The sequence below is a fragment of the Trachurus trachurus genome (genome assembly GCF_905171665.1).
Source record: "Trachurus trachurus genome assembly, chromosome: 3".
Taxonomy (NCBI): Eukaryota; Metazoa; Chordata; class Actinopteri; order Carangiformes; family Carangidae; genus Trachurus; species Trachurus trachurus.
Window position 1 is genome coordinate 24,555,669 of NC_139893.1, and position 21,457 is coordinate 24,577,125.

A 21,457-nucleotide genomic window follows, 5' to 3' on the forward strand; every position below is an offset into this window, starting at 1 on the left:
AAGTAGTTACTACAGATACTGTCCTTTGGAACAAACACTGTGACAGCAGTTTGCCAAATGTGTTACCTTGGTGGAAAATAGAAAGAGCTCTTGTCGACAAGTTCACAGTTGACATTTTAATGTGCAGCAACAACAGAGTATTTTTATTCGTAGCAGAGCCTAGGAACTTAGCAGCGGTCCAGCATGTATCCAAAAGTGGAGGTTTGCATCTGTTAGATTTGAGTAAAACTCCCAAGTAGACTTAAAAAGTCATGCAGTTCGATGGGGGTGGGCCTGCTAATCTCCATGACCTAATCTTTATGGCAGGGCAGACCCAATTTTTATGAAGTCACTGATGGCCGTACTGCGTCTGTGTGGTGGATAAATGTTTCTCAGGAGAGAACATTTGTTTGCACCCACAGGAGCCATAAGAGTTTATAGAAAATTTTATGTGTGAACTGAAAGTGGGCTCACATTTCACAGTGGTGTTAAGGTTTTGAAGCGCATACAGTATGTTGCAGTCTACTTGATAAGATAAATGGCAAATTAAAAGAGGACTGAGTGTTTTGAACAACATAATTATCATGCAAAGTTAAATAACATGTTTCAAAGCAGCCGGTATCTTTCCAGCAAATTCAGACTTGGCTGGATTGCGTTGAAATTGCACTGTACACCTACTTAATAGTCAATCCACATACTGGAAACCAATCCAATCCTCAGTTAGTGCAATCCATGTCTTTAGGAATTGGTCTGAGAACTCACCTCCTACTCCGTCTGGACTAAAAGGATGAGGTGGGAGGTTAGAAGAATGAGGGAAAAGAGAGAGATTATTATTGATGTGTTAATCTGATTAAACATTCTGACATTTTGACTTCAGATATTTTGATTTAAAAATAAAAGGCAAATTGTTTATGTATTTATACATTTAAAAAAAAGCTGAGAGAGAAAGTTGACAGGGAAGGTAGTGGTCACTCTCAGCTGTGAAGCATGTGATGGCTGAATGTGACAGCTGTTCTCCAACTAGGACACACACATGTATACACACACTATGCACAGGCACGCTGAGCCCGGGACTCCAAGGCATTTTAGGAAATACAATGGACCCTGTTGTCTGAGCGAGAGAGTGAGCTGTGAGAGAAAACTTGGGGATAGGAGAGAGAGAGAGAGAGAGAGAGGGTGGGTTGAATAGAGAAACATGGACGTGATACGACAGGCTGTGACAGAGTAAAAAAAGTGTCGAACAGCAGTTTGCAGCTAAAGCAGAGTAAATAGTAGTGAAGGGAGGAGTAATCAGTGGCTTATTGCAGCACAGCGACTTCCTCAGTCCATATCCTCTTTGTATCCATGTAATCTGCGACGTGTTGTCTCTTCCCAACCCCCCACCCCCCGGTCCCGTGTGACTGGCTATGACCAAGTCTCACATTGCTACAGTGTTGGGACAGGCCAGGGAATTGGGATTGCTATGAGATGGGAAATACCTGTGAGTGTATTTTATAGAGAGAATTTGCTCATGTGCATTTATTTCAGTTTTCTATTGTGTGTCAAAAAATCTTCAACTTGAACAAATCATTTTCTCTTCCTCCTCTCTGTCTGTCTCTATTTCTCTCCCACTACTCCATTTACATATCCATCCTCTTGCGAAGACTTTGGGGGGTAAGACATGGCAGCAGACCAAGCCTTGGAATAAAAGCCCTGTTAGTATCTTGGCTGACATTGTGGTTGGACACACACACACACACACACACACCCCTGGCAGGTTTTACAACTCCTTGTATATTGCTAGGCCTGGTTTTGGCAGGTAAGCTCAAGGACTCTTTGAAAGCCCATTTAATAGAAAAGGCCTAGCGCACATGCACACACACACGCACACACACTCATAGCACAAAACCCTATTCCTCCTGTTGTCTAAGACTTGTTTTGTATTCAGCTCAGCTGATTAGGGGAGGTAAGCAGCCAGACTGGAGTACTTTACAGTTTTAGATGATTGGGGGAGGAGTGTTCCCTGTAGGATGGAGTTCGAGCTGCAAAGGTGAAGAGTGAGTTCACAGTTTTCTTTTAGCATGCACACAAATTGATGTGCAAAAAAAATGACCAAAATTACAGTTTACAAATGCAAAGTTTCTTCTTTTTTTTTTACACTTTACTCACAGGTGTATGAGTTGACCTGAATATGGAATGTCCGCAGGGCAAAATTATATTAAGTTATATTCTAAAAACACAAGACGGAGCCCTCTCCCCTGAGAGGCAGTCACATTTCTGCATAGCGGGGTGACACTAGGTGAAGGGTAGCAGGGGATCGTATGCCTCCATACATCTTCCCAACAGCTCTACAGCTCTGCCCTTGTACCCAATCAGGGACAGAGATAGAGTGTGTCGGGACAACATCAGATGTCCACGTATACAGAGACACACAGCACCAGAACACAAACATTATCAGACAACAAGGCATTTCCCTTCTTCATCAAGCACTATCGCTGCAGCAGTGACAACCAAAAGGAGATGCTGACCACAGAGGAGCAGGGAGGAAGTGGCTGGAATGTTAAAAGACACATGCTGGAGATCACACAGGACAGCAGATTGTGGTTTCCTTCATTGAAATTTAGATAGAATTGAAGTCAGTGGTTGACTGTTGCTGGGTGCATCATTTCATTGCTAAGTGCTTTGTTGTTATCATCAGACAGTATGAAATATGAACTCCCTTAGCGGGCCTGACGAACTGCCCATTGCTAATCAGCTCTTGTAAGATTTTCTGCCTTTTGTGGACATGTTTTTTGGTCATTTTGGAATTGTGTTTATTTTTCTAAATCCAGCTTGTTGCATCTAAGCTACCAGAACTAACACTGCACTCTGGATTTCTCCCCAGTTCTCACCCAGCTGGTGAGCACATGGTTTTAGTCAAAAGAGCTTTTTCTAAGTTTTGCTATTGCTACAATGCATACAGTAGTTAACATTAGCATCAATAGATGTTTAGGTTCCAGTCTAGAAGATAAAATGCATCAAAACCTTCGCCCGTTCTAACCATGACCAGCACCCTCACCAAGAGCTGTCTTCCTCCGAGGTTGCACTAGTCTCTAACCAGCGACATTCTATCACTTTCTGAATGTAGCCTTGACTCTGTCCTGAAGTTGTAGCGCTGTGCAGTAGGTGTATCATAACCTCTTGTAAGCACAGCAATGGTCTTCTTGTCAAGTGACAACACCACCTGCTCCTGGCAAGAGACGACTTTCATTAGCAGAGAGAACTAAATGTTTTTTGAGTTTTGTGATCCCCACCACCTGTTTCACTTGAACTGTGTGTTTGTAGCAGCCTTGTGTGTGTATGGGCAAGAGGGAGAGATAGTATTTAGATGTTTCAGGAAGTGCATGTTTGTTTTTGAGTGGTTCTGTGTGTGTGTGTGTGTGTGTGTGTGAGAGAGTGTAACTGTATCTGAGTGTGTTTGAAGCTTCCTTATCCTACGGCAGAGGTGGGTCAGGGTCATGTCCAGTTCAGCCCCCTCAATGCCTCTTCCTGCTCCTGGACACACACACACACACACACACACACACACACACACACACACACACACACACACACACACACACACACACACACACACACACACACACACACACACACACACACACACACACACACACACACACACACACACTTCACACTTAGCTGACAGAGCCAGTGCATTCTCTGCCAAAAGGAGAAAGATAAAGATGAGAGGGAGTAATGGTAAAATAATAAGCTGGGCTCTTTTTTTTTTTTTTTTACAGCTTTAGACTCACAATAGAAAGCATGAGAGGGGTAAATAAGGAGCAAGTAGATCATAAATATGTAATAGACATCACCTGTAAACTTTTAAAATGAATAGAAAGTGCAGGAACTGCTGGAAATGACATAAAAACAACAGATTTTGACTGTGGGAGCTGCTCAGGTCAAGTGCACCAAAGGCTGAGCTCTCACTTTGGGTTTTCAATCCATTGTCTCCTCACACATAAACTACAGAGACATGACGTCTCAGGTGAAGGGTAAAAACGCATTTGTGTTTTCTCTCTTAATGTTTGAATTTGAAGTAATGTTGCACATTGCCTTTATTAGACAAACAGCAAAGACAAACAACTTACTGTTGTGCAGGCTTTTTTTTTTACTGCTGTCAGAAGACTGCAATAAAAAAAAAATAACCCTCAGAGAAAAAGAGAAGATGTGTTATTTCAGCAAAGGTCATATATTACTGTAAATGGCTGACAGTAGTCATCTACTATCTTAACTCATCTCAAAAGAGGAGAAGAGGAGATGCTGTCAGGATCTGTCAGACTCAGTTCAGTGTTCGGCATTGATTGATTGATCACTTCATCATCATTGATCACAGCAGCACAGTCATCACTGGTCTGATAGTGAACAAGATGTTATTTTTCAGTCAGAGATGTTGAAGAAAAAAAGCACTCAGGTTAAAGTTACATTGAGATTTGATATGGAGCACAGGTCCTCACATCTGCCTTTTGACCCTTTTTATTACATATCCAGGCAGAGGGTAGACAGTAAATCAAGGACGATCTGGAAGACCACTGGTCATTTCTTTTAGTTGGATAGTGGATGAACCTAAAGCAAACTAACCCTCTGAGTCAGGGTTACCGCCTCCCCTAGACAATGTGTTTTGTGCTGAACATGTATGTGGCCAGACCAATTATTATTACACCCGGTCTTACATTTAGGAGATGCATGCACAGTGTTTGTGTGTGTGTGTGTGTGTGTGAGAGAGAGAGAGAGAGAGGGAGGGAGAGGGAGAGGAATGAAAGATGTGAGTTTGTTTTTATGGTTTGAAGGGAGTGGGAAAGTCAATACAGAGTTTTATCAAGCAGTGTGTTTGCATTGTGAAAGATGGGCGTAAGCTCAGGGCCTGCACACACACACATGCTGATATAGCCACATGCGTCAGGAAAACATGCACACTCAGACACACACACACACACGCACACCCTTTTACATTCCCCGCACCACAGAGGGGAGTGCGTGTATGTGTAAGCATATCTAGTGTCTCAAGACTACCCAATATGCAAGTGTTTGCCTGTGTGTCAAAGTGTGTGAGTGTGACAGAGAGAGAGAGAGAGAGAGAGAGATAAGGTTTCTGCATAACAGGTGGGATAGACTTTGTGTCATCTGTGTTTGGGTCAAGTATCACGTTTTCTCCCTCATGTCTGTCATTAACCCCCCACCCTCCAGCCCTCACAGTCACATACTCCCAATACGGTCAGATACAGTGGGCTGATCTCCTCCTTCTCTTCTTCCTCCTTGCCTTTTATATACAACATATTAAATGTAACTCCATGCACAGCTGCTTTGTCACCTTTTTCTGTTATATTTTAAAAGAACTAAACCAATGTTTGCTCCATTCCTCCTTCCTGAAGATCAAATAACAAATGGGAGTTATTTTCCCACAAAGCTTGAGCACTAAGGCAAATCTCTGTCATGTCATCATGTTACAGATGTTGAAGCTCAGAAGACAAACTTAAAGATCTTTGGGGCCGTGGATCATTGCTCTCAGATGTAAACAGCCCCCAATTGCCCATACGCTTAGAAAACAGATGTTACGCTATAATTCAGTTCCTAATTATATTAAAAGTCTGTAGTCATCACATGAGTAATATGAGCCCATTGAGCTTAGATTAAAGTGAATCCACACAATAGCATATTAATAGATGACACTTTATTTGTCACAGTTTTATTTATGTTTTTTCCCCTTGTGTGTCTCCAGTCATGGCTGAGGATGTACGGTTACCTGCCCCAGGCCAACAGACAGATGTCCACCATGCGATCAGCTCAGATTCTGTCCAATGCCGTCAGCGATATGCAGAGATTCTACGGCCTGGAGGTCACCGGACAGATGGACCCTCAAACCATCAGGTCGGCAGGGCTCAGCTCTTGTAAAGTTTTCCTCCCTCTCTTAGAGACTTAAACACGTTTGCTCCTTTTTGCTTGAGAGGAATTGCTCAGTAGCCTGGCTGCGCTCAGTGGCTCACAGATACTCACACTACTAAATTAAACAACAAAAATGTACACAGACATCAAGGGAAGATAGCAGAGGTTAGGACGTCATGCTCTTCATATCTTCTCTTGGGTTTTTTTTTCCCTCCTTTCAACAACATGCACACGCTCTCTTGCCTGCCCCTGACTTCTTTGAACTTCTTCAGTGCCATGAAGAGACCCCGCTGTGGTGTACCTGACAAGTTTGGAGGCCAGATCAAAACCAACGTGCGGCGGAAACGCTACGCCCTCACTGGACATAAATGGAACAAGAACCACCTCACATACAGGTATCAAAAAAAAGGAAACTGAACATGCCACACATAGAGGGTACATGCACATTTCTTCAGTTGATTTTGTTGTATCAATAATGCATCTGGTACTCTAGACTTCTCAACTCAGTCCTGGAAATGTTTGCTCCAACCCCCCCAAAAAAAGTAAAAGAACTTTGGAGCAAAGTTGTAATTACTGTTATCTTTCTCCAATTTGACAAACACATGAAATTACTAACACCATGAAAAATAAATGAAACGAATAAAACATGAATTGAATGATATGTTTTAATTAAAACTGATATGGCACGCTGCCCCTTACATGATTTGTTTTTACCTCTGTTCCCACAGCATCCAGAACTACACGCCCAAGATTGGAGAGTATAATTCATATGAGGCCATCCGCCGGGCCTTCAAAGTCTGGCAGAGCATCACCCCGTTGACCTTTGACGAAATCCCCTACCAGGAGATCAAATATGGACGCCGCAAGGAGCCCGACATCATGATCTTCTTTGCTTCAGGTTTTCATGGAGACAGCTCGCCCTTTGATGGAGAGGGGGGCTTCCTAGCTCATGCATACTTCCCTGGACCTGGAATGGGAGGGGACACACACTTTGATTCAGATGAACCGTGGACCATTGGAAACCTGAACATACAAGGTAACATACAGGGACAACTCTGGCACATGTACATAGATGGTAAAACTGACATGTTTATCAGTGTGTGCTGTCCCTGCTCAGTAAATAAATAAATGAAATAAAATGAGAGGTGTTGATATACATTTTATAGTTTTCATTTTCCCTAACAACAAAATTATTAATAACAAGAAAGAAAAGGGTGAAAAAAATTCTCAGTGATCATCCATTTAGGAGAAGCTTTTTGGACTTTAACTGTGGCCTCAGGTGGTTGGATGTTTTCTTGCACTGTGAGTTGAGTTGGTGTGCACTGCAGTATATCGGTGTCTGTGTGTGTGCAGCCACACAGACAGTTTGTTGTGTTATGAAGCTTTTTCCAGAGGGCTCAGATATTGTGAGGGAGTCATTCGCCCTGAACTCTGAAGGGGGAAAACGCAGGATTTAAGAGTTATCATGTGCCTGATCATTCTGTAAACATTCAGCAGTTTGAAGCCCCAAAGTCATGTCATGTTGTGTAGGTTGTAATGGATCTATATACCAGTAATAGATTCCAAACTGCTGTCTCCATCGCTTTGCTCCACACCTAACGACAGTTGGCAGCTCGCTACATCGTCCCTTATTTGTCAGGCACACACACACACACACACACGCACGCACGCACGCACGCACGCTAGGGGTTGCACAGACTAGTCGACTAATCGACTAGTCGACTTTACTGCTCCACAATGACGTTTTGAGCATGACGTCGACTAGTCGCTGATCATGTGACAATACGAGAGAAGAGCGGCTTGAAACAACAGCTGAGTGCGCTGAATGAAAAAAATACGAGCGCCGTCAAGCTGGATAGAACGAGCGCGTACCAGACAGGAAGTCGGGCACAGAAAAGGCGAGAGAATCCGGTCAATTTTCAAAATAAAATAAATGATGATTAAGTTTGTCCGTCTATAAATATTTGTCAGTTGCGTCTGCACACAAGACACACATACATACAGCGCTAGAGACAGACCTGTGTGTGTGGAAAACCGAGCAGCCTACAGACAGGTCGATGTTTGACCGGCGCGGAGAGAGAGAGCAGGAGAAGCTGCTGCCTGTGAGGCTCCAAGCGCCTGTGAGGCTGCGCTTCCGTGGCCAGTGTGTCCAGGCTGCCGGCAATTAAAAAAAAAAAAAAAACTCCGCTCATATCGACAGCTTTACGTCGCGCACAACAACAACAACCAACAACAGCAACAACCAACCAGGAAAAACAAAAACTGTGAGTGAAACTGTGACTGAGCAGGACTGTGATGGTGACGAGGCCTGTAGTCATTTTCCTCCCTAATTGTTTAACGGACAGGAGCTACAGTATTATCTTTTGCACTTGTATAGGAGTGTATGTTACAAAAAAACAAACTGATTTACAGCTTGTTGTTTATACAGCTGCTGTTCTGTGGACTAATTTCTGTGCATGAGCGTCTGTCAGTGAAAAGCTACAGATTGTTGCAAAGCATTTCCCTCCTCCTGTGATTTATGATGGGAAAAATATGAATGACGTCATCAGCGACTAGTCGACGTCGACTCGACTTTCATAACATTAAAGTCGACTTTAAAAAATCTGAAGTCGTGCAACCCCTAACGCACGCACGCACGCACGCACGCACGCACGCACGCACGCACGCACACACACACACACACACACACACACACACACACACACACACACACACACACACACACACACACACACACACACACACACACACACACACTTCCTCCCAGAGTCACACACTGCAGATAATTCTACAATGTTTATAGTTTCCTTAAATCTTAAATTTAATCTTTCATAAATCTAACTTTACCTAAACCTGACTACAACTTTTAACACTCATGAATTCTTGCACCACAGAAACATATTAAACTGCAGATTAAGGAAAAAATCCTTATTTTTATGAATATTTGAGAAGTTCCTTCTCTTACTGTGCACCCACTAACTTTTTGTTGTGACAATGGGCTTTCCTGCCCTGTTATCTACATACACACACCAGACACAGGCAGCTGTGCTCTGTTTGTCTTTGTGTGTGTGTGCGTGCATGTATGATCATGTGTGTGTGTGTCTTTCTGTGTGATCAGCTCTGTGTGGGATGTGTTGCAGGACAGATCACAGGGGCAGTGGAATCCCACAGTGAGTGGGAGTGTGCTCCACTCAGGAAGATCTGTAGCCTGCTCTCTTTGTTGCTCCACACCACTCACACAGCTTAAAAGCAAAGTGCATCCAAATTACAACCCTGTCTGACTTTAGTTGACACATGTGTAGCTATTCAAGCTTTTCACAGATGTCGTCTTCATTTAGCTCTGGCAGTTGGATTAATTGTTTGAGTCAGTTATGAAGCAACTTTTAGATGTGATTTGTAGTTATAGAATTATTATATGTATTAATTATTCATGCAAAATGTACCAATATTTTTATATTACTCCTCCTCCAGCAGGACACACCCCTTGGAGATCACTTGTCCTTGGAAAAGGGCTTGAGGACATAAAAGCAATTTATAAACATCCTATTAACATTTATAACTGCAGACTCAATGGATTGCAGAACCCTTTATTACTGATTTATTAGCGATTATTATTGCAGGTGACTGACCAACTTTTGCTAACGGCTCAACAGAAATTGAGAAACCAGTGACCCCTACCTAATGCCTTAGTAACATTTACAATTGCAGACATGATGGCTCATTCAAGAGGGCCAACCCCTATGTATATTTTAATAGTTTACCAAGATTTTAACTGAACCATTGCTGAAAAAGAAAAAGCACCTTTGATATCCTTTAACCATCAACAGTCCTGCTGCAAACTAAATCTAACATGAAGGAGGTTTTTCTGCTCCCACCTCACTGAAGTGTCCTAGAGCATGAAGCAGAATCAGCCCTGACCTCTGACCTCCTTTTGAAAGGGGTCAAACATAAACAGACTTAAGCCAAGCGATCAATAGTAAGACATAAAATATTAACATGTTGACATATGACAGCAAAAGCCCCAGTCTGTCTGTTTCATCCTTTCCCACTTTCCCTGACCTCAGTCACCTTAGTTAGCAAATAACATTTTATTAAACAAAACAAAAAAAAATGGTGTAAATCTTGTGACACACAGTGTGATAAATCAGCCTTTCTGGTGCAGATGCTCTAACAAAAACAGCTTTGAGACTTTATCCAAACAACTTACTGACATGCACACTCTAGCACACCTTATACAAACGACACCCCGAAGGCCAGCGTCAGAAAAGCCTTTGTGGTCAGATGAGAATGAGTAAGTTACTGGCAAAAGGCAGAGCCTACTTGGACAGTGCATTTTGGTTGTCAGGGTGCTGTTTTGTGTTACACAAAGCTGTCGATGAATAAGGCGTGAGACGTGCTGAACAAGTAAAGTAGGACTTGAATGACAAAATGTGTGTGTAGGATGGTCAGAATGAGATGCGTTGGCTGAGCTTCTAACTATGCTAAGATGTTTGAAGTTTACTCAAGCTTTCCTCTGTCGAACTGAATGGTTGTCGCGGTTACCTCACAAAAGCCTCTTTATCTGCTCTCAGCCCCCCCCCCTCATATCTGTAGCACTCTATCTTGCTCTCTGCTTTTTTCTCTCCTGGAGTGTTAGCTGCAGCTTAGCAAGCCAAGAGGACACTCATGTGACTCTGAAATTATTGATGGTGGTGGAGATGAACTGTGTGTGTCCCTTTTGTGTTTGTGTGTGTGTGTGTGTGTGTGTGTGTGTGTTGCTATAAGAAATTAGGAGATGCACAAGGACAGGCATCCAGAGCATCTCCCCCATCCCCTTCAGTGACATCAGCAGGTCCCAATCCCCTCAACAGCATGATGTCACTGGCACAGATCTGACCAATCACCAAGACCCATCAAGCTAGACAAAATGGCTCGGAAGTTCAGAGATCACAGAGGGCAGGCCCCAGGCGACAAAGAGGGACTGACTGAGGGGAAGTACCCGGCTGTGTGCTGGCTTCACATCAGACACAACCATATAGGAATATGTTGGTCAAATCTAAACCAAGTTTTCTCTGGTTTTACTTTCCAAAAAAAATGTCTGTAAGAGGTCTATTGTGTATAGAGGAAGTTGATGCAGTGGTCAGTGGGGCACAGCTGCTTTGTGGCCTTGTCAGTGTGTGTAGTATTTGCAGTGGCCCTGGACTGGTCAGAAATGTTAGAAATGTGTGCTGATTCATATCAGGGACCATTAGCATGCCTTTAGTGATTCATGTGTCAGATCTGTGGAGAAAATAATGAACAAGCATTCTCATATATTAAAGCAGAAGTGAGTGATATATTTGTGTTAATATAAGTCTTAAATAGTTATATCTTCCGACAGCAATCACTTACATAGAGTGTTTGGACCGAAACACGGGTCTGTCAGTCACTCTGCTCTGCTCTGAGTCGAGGAGAAAACATTTATCGTATCCTACAGTTTTTATCCAATGAGGAGAGAGAACGGCATGCAGGGCTGTGTGTGCAGCCAAGGGACGCCGTGAATGTGGCGACGTAGCGACGAGGACTGTTATGGTGCGTTCAAGGAAACTCGTAACTCGTGATTTTCCGACCTGTGAAGTGGTACCAGTTCGATCTGGTACGAGTTCACGGGTCGGAAGTTACGAGTGGCCGTTATAGTGACATAGTAAAACAGGTCTTAACAATATGGATATAAGCATACCAAGCACATTATTAGGAACACCTGAACACACCCTTTTGTCATGCAGTGGCCCAATGATATAGCACCTAAAAGTCATGCATCACTTCAAACATCAGAATGAGGAAAGATATGTGAACTCAATGACTTTGACCGTGACGTGTTGCTTCAGTGTGAGTTTGTGTATTTCTCGAACTGCTGATCTGGGAATTTCTCACAACAGTCTGAGATTTCACTCAGCATGGTGCAAAACACAAAACTGTGAGAAGTGTTGATTAGAAGGGAGTTCGGCCAGGTGGACTGGTTAAAGATTACAGAAGATGATACAGTGACTGATCAACTCATCTAACACTGGACAGTTGAAAAATGGAAGTAGCCTGTTCTGATGGATCTCAATTTCTGCTGAGGCAGCAGATAATACAGTCAGAATTCGGCATGAACAGCATGAAACAATTGTTCCAGCTTGTCTTGTGTTAACAGTCCAGACTGCCTGTGGTGATCTGGGGAATATTTTCATGGCACACATGAGGCCCCTAGAGAGGCCTTATCCAGTTATAGTAAAAGGGACTTATACTTTAACTACATTCATGTGCTGCAAGATACATGAAGGGGACCTTCATGTTTCTTGCAGCACATGAATTCCTGTGTGTTTTTCATAAGACACATTAGGATTTTGATCCAGTTTAACCCTAACTTGTGTATCTGCTTATTTCCACACAGGTAATGACCTCTTCTTGGTTGCAGTCCACGAGCTGGGTCATGCTCTGGGTTTAGAGCACTCCAACAATCCACTGGCCATCATGGCTCCATTTTACCAGTGGATGGAGACTGAGAACTTCCAGCTGCCTGAGGATGACCGACGGGGCATACAACAGATCTATGGTACGATGAAGTAAAACATTTTTTTTATCTTTTATTAAATTTTACTTTAAATTCCTTCAGGTTTATTTGATAGTATTTGAGGAATAGTAAAGGACTAGTATGACACATTAATATGTATCTTTCTTGTGAGGCAACCAGTAGAGACATTATATTATATTGTAATTATTAAATTAGGTATTCTGTTTTTTTAAGCCTTAGCCCAGTGTTTTCTAACCTTAAGTCTATTTCCATTTTTGAATTGACGGTAAGATTTTTTTACTTTTTTTTTTTTTTTTGAATTACGCACATTTAAATTTGGTGCCTTTGTCAGTCATCATACCTACATCTTTGCATCACCCATTATGATGTAAAACAGATTTAAACAACAATGTTCTGTTTCCCCTCAGGTCAGCCAGACAGCGGCCCCACTCAGGCCCTGCCCACTGTAACCCCCCGTCGCCCTGAACCCAGGCCACCCCAGACACCTCCTCGGCATCCTGACCGTCCCAGGACCACAGACAGACCAGATCACTATGGACCCAATATCTGTGAAGGGAACTTTGACACGGTTGCTATGCTCCGAGGAGAGATGTTTGTCTTCAAGGTAAAGGCTTTTTCAAGAGATACCTTCAACTTGATCTGATGTAATGAGCCTAAAATATGGAAGGAATTATGTTTACTATCACAGTGCTTTATTGTACGTCCTTCAGTCTTCCTGCAGCAGAGGAGCAGTTCTGACAAGTTAACTGTGTCAATAAATTAGTTGTTATTTTCTGCAGAATCAGTTGGAGACAAATGGCGTGTGCATGGCCAACAAGACGTCTGTTTTCAATCAGGTCCTTATGGATTGTGAACCAACAGGGCCGGTGTTTTTATGAGGTAGAGCACTGTTAAAAGGGTGGGGTGTTGTTAGGTGTTTTCCTTAAAGAGCCTCTGGACCCACACTAAATATTCACAACGGCTGAGGCAGCAGTGAGCCATCAGGAAGGTTTTTTTTTTTTTTTTTTTTTACCTTTAAGAGTTAGTATGTAAGAAACTCTCATTTTGCTGTTGGCTGCAGTTGCTCTAAGCTGGATTTTATTGTCATTTAATTTTTAAAGTGCTATGGTATTATGCAGCTCTCTCCTTACACATAAGACATGTGTTTTCACCAATGGTGGAAGGAGCCGTTTCCAGTCAGGGTCCATGATGTAAGCAAAATACTGTGTGTGGTCATTACCAGTTAAATTAACTGAAATCTCAACAGCAGATAGGTTCAAATTTACTCCATTGTATTGTATCCCCTCCAGGATTAGTTCAGTGACAATCTATACATAGAACAGCTCTATAAAGATAAGTAATGATGTGCTCCAGTGGGAGAGGTCAGAGGAGGTGTCGAGTGTTGGCAGTGCTGAACACTGAAGAGGTTCGCAGATATTAGAGAGTGGAGGACAGAGGACATCCGGGCCTTATTGGGAAGGAGCTTTTCAGATTCACCTCTAGTTTATTTTCATCGTCATGTACGGTTAGAGGCAGTGCATTCCAGTGCAATTACAAACTTGTGCTTTGGCTAATGTTGACAGCGTCCCATGATCAGAAGTTCTGATGTTTGACAGTGAGATGCAGCAGGAGGGAGTCAAACGAGTGAAGATATAGAACAGTGTCAACAGCAGTTTGACCTAGTATATGCCTGTATCAAGAGTGGAATACAAAAACATGTTCACAGTAAAGCTGATAAGCTGTTGTAATACATTTCTGAGTGGGCCTCTTTGGATTATTATTGCTATACAGTGGAATATTTGCATATAAAACCAAACAGTGTTTTAAAGGTATACTGTGTGGCAGAGCGCTATCCACTGTCCCTCCAAACACACAGAGATCAGTCTATGAATATCTCTTATCTTGCACACTGTGTGTCTGACACTGACCAGTAGTTATAGGACTTGGCATCCAGCTGCCTGGACATGTGCTGCACATGGTCAGACAGTTATATCTGTGCTCTTAGATTTCATCTCGGCGAGTGATGTCTATGTTCTTGGGTTTCACCCACAGTCATGTAGCTAGTCTGGACAGCATTAATAAGTGTCCACAATTAACTTTTTCCATGCCTAGCAGTGGTTCTTAAACTAATAGCTCTGATCTAATCAAAGTAAATGCAGACCAGAAGCAATTAGTATTCCTTAACTGAGCAGATCAGTTTTTTGCAGATATATTTCTGTTATCAAGCACATGAGGAACGACCACCTGAGTTTTAGATACAATTCAGCATCTGTGGCAGATTTGTAGTTTTGCAATCAACTTTTTGCCTCTTTGTCTGCCATTTGCCACTGAGTGTAACAGGAACAATTCAAGATCAGAACACTCTCTGCTTTGTTCATTCATGTTTATTTGTGCCAGCAGGGTTGATCCCAGATCACCCGTTTGGTTTCTAATAGGTGAACTACTATTCAGTAGATTGAGATCAAATTATGTAGAGGCACTTGAGAATGATTATCTTTGGTGATCCCTGGACTTTTTCTATGCAGCCAGCCGCCAGTTTACAATATCCTTGCTGTTTTAAAATGTTTCAAGCATTGGCCTAGCATCTCTTTGCTTCATACAACTTTGTTTACACTCCACACTGTCAATGTATCAGCATATACGTACATACGAGATGGTTGGATATGCAGCAGCTTTGTGTCTTCTTTTGTGCTTCCTCTCATTTCTTGTTTGAGAGTATCTCAGAGAGAACATACAGTACACTAACAAGTGACATACTCAGTCAAGTCCATATATCACTGTCTCACAGTTTGCTCACCCAGCAGCAACTGATATTAATAATTTGTGTTTTATTGTCACTGCTTGGCTTATTTCTAGTACCAGTGTGAAAATGATGACTGCACTATTCAGAAGTTGTAGTTGATAATGAGAGACATTATTCATAGGCAAAGTTGCTTACTTTAACTTCTGTATGAGTGGGAGTGGGCTACATCACATCAGTACCATTCTGTCTCTTCCACGGAGTCCTGTCCATTAAAAGAAGAAACAGGCTGTTACTGTGGTAAAGGAAATGGCTCCTGTCTTTTATTCACTATCAATATTTATTCTCAGCAGTGGGCTGGACACACAGACAGCCAACAGAGCACGCCGGGCTGCTCTCAGTATTGCAACTCCCTTGCTGAGCTCTGGTCTGTTCTGCTGAGGACTAATATGGTCAATTCAGTCTTAATCTGGTCAACGCAAGGAGCCTGTCAGACCACACAAATCGAGGAGCACACAGCCCGTTCGCTTCGGCCCCTGTAGATGTTTCTCTCAGCTCTCGCCAACCCATCTCCATCTCTGTTCCATTCCATACCGTGCCGCGCCGTGCTGTCTGCCAGTGTGTCCTACGTGAAGGACGAAACGAGGTGTGCTTGCCAGAAAGAAGCAGCACTGAGCATTTTACCGTTACATTATCCAGGACAAGCAGGGCTACTGACTCACCACTTATGAATGAGTCTCAGGGCTTCTGGTGTAAATCTGTCTGCTGGCCTGGGTGGGTGCATATACAGATATGAATGTTCAAAAGCACACGTTTTCCCTATATGCTCAGGATAAAATATGCCACTGTGATGCCGATCTGACAGTGAAATCCCTCTTGATAGTCTTAATTGTTATTTGTAGTAGGCTGTGATCAACAGAGAGAGTGGGATATGGGGACATGATAAAGCCAGCAGAGCAGAGACTATTATTAGCCTGCTACTGTTCCACTATTGTTAGTTTATTGTACGTTCTGGTCTAGTTATCCTGCAGACCTCAGTTTGCCTGGCATAATGACCAACAAGCATGACAGACTTAAAGCTTCCACATTTTACACTCCTCTTGTGTTTCATTTTAAGTGTTGATCCATGTGGTTCTTAAGAACCGAAAACTACCGTAGTGTAGTTTTACATCTGCTCTCACATGCTTCTCTCTGGAGTTTTAGTGACAACAGGTCAATAAGCCGATCAGCAGAGAGGTTCTGACGTTTTAAACCTCTCTGATGATCGGCTGATTGTAAGGCTCCGAGAAAGGATACCTTTCTCACAACAGCTGTCTGCACTGCATCTTCTTGCGTGCACAGAAATGTTTTTAAAATCTGAGATGTGTTGAAGAAATTACTTTTACTCAAACACACTTGTCACTTTTCTCTCCTCAGGGCCGTTGGTTCTGGCGGGTGCGTAGGAACAGGGTTCTGGATAACTATCCCATGCCCATCGGTCATTTCTGGAGGGGTCTGCCTGGAGACATAGATGCTGCCTATGAAAGACAGGACGGCAGGTTCGTCTTCTTTAAAGGTAAGCACCAAATACTTGTAACCACACTTACTGTAGGGACATGCTCCTAATTACTCAACTCTGAAACATTCATGACTGAAAACACACTGCAAATTATCCTCTTCATAAGTGCAGCTCAGTTGAGATGTCAAAAGGCATGACTGATCATTTGTTCTTTATCTCTCGTGAAGAACAAAAGCAGGCAATTGCTGGTCAGTACCCGTGCATCATATTATTTCACATTATGTAACTGTGAGGTTTTGTTGGTGGTAAGCCCCTACAAACAGCAGGATTGAGGTGTAAGATGTGGTGGAGGAAAGAACAGCATCAGACTGTGTTTTTCTCTCTCTCTCTCTCTCTCTCTCTCTCTCCAACACTCAAGTGTCATGTATATATATGACCACACCCACAACTTTTATCAAATGTACAATTTAACATATTTTTGTGTTACATACACACTATGCACATGAATAATACCTAATAAAGGATAAATAAAATACACAAACTCAATGATATCAAACAAAAGCCCAATTTCAACCAAAACCTCCTCACTCATCACTTGGTTCATCCAGCCAAGGTAACTGGAATTAGCTGAAGCCCTGTAGCTGCAGTCCCCAATGCTTGCAGTCTGTGAGAATGAGTGGTTAATAATAATAATTTTCTTCATAAATGAACACAGTGGGATTTATCCGATTTTTGAATGATGTAACGTACAATAACCTGACATCTAGCCTATGAATTACAAGCCCTATTTAATGAAGTAAATAAAAACAAAATCCAATTTATGAAAGCTCAGTTTAATTGGTGTTTGTTTTTACAATGTCATGACTTACTTTTGAACATGTGTATGATTTGAGACCTGTGAGGATCAACAAACCTCTGTGCTCCTTATCCCTTGCTGGCAAACTGCAATCTCTCCACTCTCCAATCTTTTTTAATGACATGAGCACACCATCCACTGTTAACTATTCCTTCTTATTATAGCTGTAAAAGGCCTGGCTCTGTTCTACATAATATTTTTCTGCCGTTATTAGCTGTCACTTTGAAAGACTAATGGTAAAGCTCATTGTGGACTCCTTCATCCTTTGTAGATATTGTTGAAGATATACAGTACATACCCCCAGTTCTTCAAGAAAGCAGCAGAACATAATGTATTCTACATGCAGAGTATAAATCTCCTCCAGCACAGCTCATTATTTATACTGCGAGTCCCTGCGAGCAGCTTGTGTTTTACAATGGTGGATAAAGTTGTTGAATGAAAAAGAAAGAACGCAGCCTTTAATGCAGTTCAAACAGGGGGAGCCACAGTCTTTTGGGGCAGCTGTTGGTGATGAGGAGGATGATGTCATTGGCAAGTGTTTCAGTATGACACTTGGCCGCACGCCATTAGCAAAGAAAGAACAAGAGGCAGGAAGAGGAGGGGAAGAGAAAAGGAAGGGCTGCAAAACCTGGGAGCAAAAGGGAAAGGGAGAGCTGTTATAAAGACCTTTAAAAGGACCAATCAGATCAGCAACAGCTTGACGTCCTGTCAGCATTACAACAGCAATCCTTTCTCTTTCTCATAAGGTCATGAGTCACAGAGTTTTGCGCATGCAGCCAAGCTGAGGTGTTTTATTGTTGTTGTTTTTTTTTTCTTCTGCTGAATACATTTCACATCAGTCAGCATTGATGGCAATGGACAACAAAACTAACAACTACCACAATAATGACTGTTATCACTACCCACCTCCTGCTGTGGAGAGCTGGATGTAACCTAATGGGGAGCAACACGGACAGAGTTCAGACTCCAAATATCAGCTATGTACATACATTATTCCACACTGGTAGAACAATCCATTTTCTTCATGTTGGCTGACATTATCACCCAATAATGACTGCTTGAATGTTTTCTATGTTTTCAAGGTAAGTCAGCCCAGTTAGCTCTAGCTCTAGCTACCTGATCATTAGGTCAGGTCCACAGTTATCTCCAGTGAAGACAGTTCTGTCTCACCAAGTAAGCAATTAAAATGTATAAGAGACAGTGTAGTGTGTGATATGTTGGTAGCATTGGAAGATGATGATGATCTTGGTGATCGATGATCATCAGAGACATAGATTATGTTTGACTTATTTCCTTAATTTATGTATTAATATGTTATCATCATTTTTAGTGTAAATTTTATATTAAATTGTATTTCCCTTGTCACAGTTTGACACATATTGCAACACCAATGCGCATGTACACTCACACCAGCTGTCATTTGAAGTACTGTTTGTTGAATGTAGGTGTCACGCTGTTATTAGACACAGTGGAAGAGATCAATAGACAGACAGGACATATCACTTTTAGGTCAATTTCCAAGCTGCTGCTTTTCATGGTTGAAAATAGTAATGTAGAGTAATGTGTCCTTCCTTCTGTTCAAGTTCAGCTTATTAGCTTAGTCATTATTGAAGAAGGACAAACGTGAATTTATTTGATAGGAATAAATGGGAAGACGCAGTCCAGACTTGGAAAGTAGGAAAAGTCTTGGTCCTGTAACATTCAAAACCCTATTCATCCAGTTCTCTACACAGCTGTTGTGTTTCCCAGAGGTTTCACAACTGTTTTTACCCAAAACAACTCCAACTGTGATAGAAACCACACTGTTTATGCCTGTAGAAAAACAACAGTCCCAAAGCAGGAAGCAATCGAATGTGTCGGTTACTGAAGCACCCGGACCCAAGCGTATAAAAGTCATGGAATAAGTCATGGGATTTTACATCAGGGCTGTGCACCGCAGGAACCCCTCGGAAGCATTGCGTCAACCTCTTGTTCTCTCCAGATGCTGAGTGTAGAGCTTTCATTTTAAATGAGGAGCAAGGGGCTGGAGGTGGATGGGTGGGGGGAGAACTAGAGAGGGAGAGGCAGATTGAAGCCAAGAGCAGAGATGTAATGGTGCCAGAAGAAACAGAGTACCCCTGTCTGACACAGTGAAAAATAATAAAACCTTCCCTTCAGCGAGAAATCTGCCTTAGCCCGACATGAGACAAGCCGCTCCTAATGGATAATTACAAGCCAAACCCAAATTCCAGTCAATGGTGTTGTAGTCAATTTTGCTGTGTTTTTGATCGCCTGCCAACAAATCATTATTACAGTCATATAATTTACAAGTGTGTGTGAACGCTGGTTTGGTTTCTCATATTGTTCGTATTGTTTTACATATTCTGTGCCAGCAAGTTAAATGTGTCTGTGCCTATCAGAGTGTGTGTTTACATCTATTTTTGTATGTGTGTGTGTGTGTGTGTCCATAATGGTTGTAAGTAGGAGTGGAGGGCAAATGTTCTGATGTCTGTATTAAGCAACTCTCCTCTTCTCCCCTCTCCTCTCCTCTCCTCTACTCTACTCTACTCTACTCTACTCTACTCTACTCTACTCTACTCTACTCTACTCTACTCTACTCTACTCTACCTTACTCAGGAAACAGATTCTGGCTTTTCAGGGAAGCTAACCTAGAGCAAGGCTATCCACTGGAGCTAACTGATTATGGTCAAGATATTCCTTACGACCGAATAGACACGGCTATCTGGTGGGAGCCGTCCGGCTACACTTACTTCTTTCAAGGAGACTGGTAACTAAGCCTGTGACCATATAATTGCCCTTTAGCCAGTATATATGTTTTATTATGTATGCTTATTATGTGTGCATCAATAGTAAGATGCTTGATCTTGATCAATCCTTAATGTTCCATTAAACAAAAGTGTGTTTTCATTGTTTTCAGATAATGAACCACTGCTTCTTATCTTTGCACAGCTCTCACTACTTGATTCATTAGAATGATTCCTAATTTTAGCTATATATAGAGTATTTCTACATACGTTCTCTATGTCTATTTTATCCTAGACGCAGAGTATAAAGTATCCAGTTATACAAAATATTTTGTTTGTGCAGCTCTTTGCTAACAAAGTTAGAGAAGCTAGAGAAGAGTGGACAATACAAGCATATTGAACACGCTTTGCTGCAGAGCAGAAAAAAAAACATTTATAGAGCAGCCTTTTTTATGAAAACACTCTCAGGAAAGTAATTACACTGGAGTTTGCATTGTGCATTTACACTCAGCAGCTTTGATTGTTCTGTGGAAACTGTTATATACACACAGTGCACCCTTGGCCCTCAGCCCCTGGTTTAGACAGCTGATAAACAGTAACAACCATCTTTCCTCTGCTGCTGTCTGCAGGTACTGGCGTTTCAACGAGAAGTCGCGCTCGGCTGACAGAGGATACCCAAAACCAATCAGTGTATGGGGATCATCAGTGCCCTCTGCTCCCAAGGGGGCCTTCCTCAGTGATGATGGAGGTGAGCTAAGATAGGAGGAGTGCTTTCTGTGTGTGTGTGTGTGTGTGTGTGTGTGTGTGTGTGTGTGTGTGTGTGTGTGTGTGTGTGTGTGTGTGTGTGTGTGTGTGTGTGTGTGTGTGTGTGTGTGTGTGTGTGTGTGTGTGAAAGGGAAAGGAGTAGACAGAGGCATGCCTGAAACAAAGAATAAGGGCGTGGTCATGCAATCATCATGGGAGAGGGGATGCCGTGTGTGTATGTCTTTTGGGAAGTGAATCTGAGCCTAAATTTGTTTTACTTAACTGTGCTTAGAGTGGAAATACCCAGCAGTTGGTTGGCTTCGTTATGCATGACGCCTGGAAACAGTCGGCAAACAGCTGTCCTTTCATGCAACCAGTGGGGGACTCCGGGACAGAGCCCAGCGAGCCGAACGTTTTCCCATTTTCAGTCTTTATGCTTTAAGCTAACCACCTGCCAGATCCTGCTTAAGCCAACATA

General features: G+C 42.4%; 1 protein-coding gene across 1 annotated transcript in view; it reads left to right on the forward strand.

Annotated features, from left to right (window-relative positions):
• mmp15b (matrix metallopeptidase 15b) overlaps positions 1-21,457 on the forward strand; it is a 29,343-nt gene that overhangs the window by 2,687 nt on the left and 5,199 nt on the right. Inside the window, exons 2-9 of the mRNA XM_083999126.1 lie at positions 5,720-5,868; positions 6,156-6,278; positions 6,612-6,919; positions 12,278-12,439; positions 12,826-13,022; positions 16,554-16,692; positions 20,108-20,258; positions 20,865-20,983. Coding sequence (XP_083855252.1) covers positions 5,720-5,868; positions 6,156-6,278; positions 6,612-6,919; positions 12,278-12,439; positions 12,826-13,022; positions 16,554-16,692; positions 20,108-20,258; positions 20,865-20,983 — 1,348 coding nt within the window. The remainder of the gene's footprint in view (positions 1-5,719; positions 5,869-6,155; positions 6,279-6,611; positions 6,920-12,277; positions 12,440-12,825; positions 13,023-16,553; positions 16,693-20,107; positions 20,259-20,864; positions 20,984-21,457) is intronic.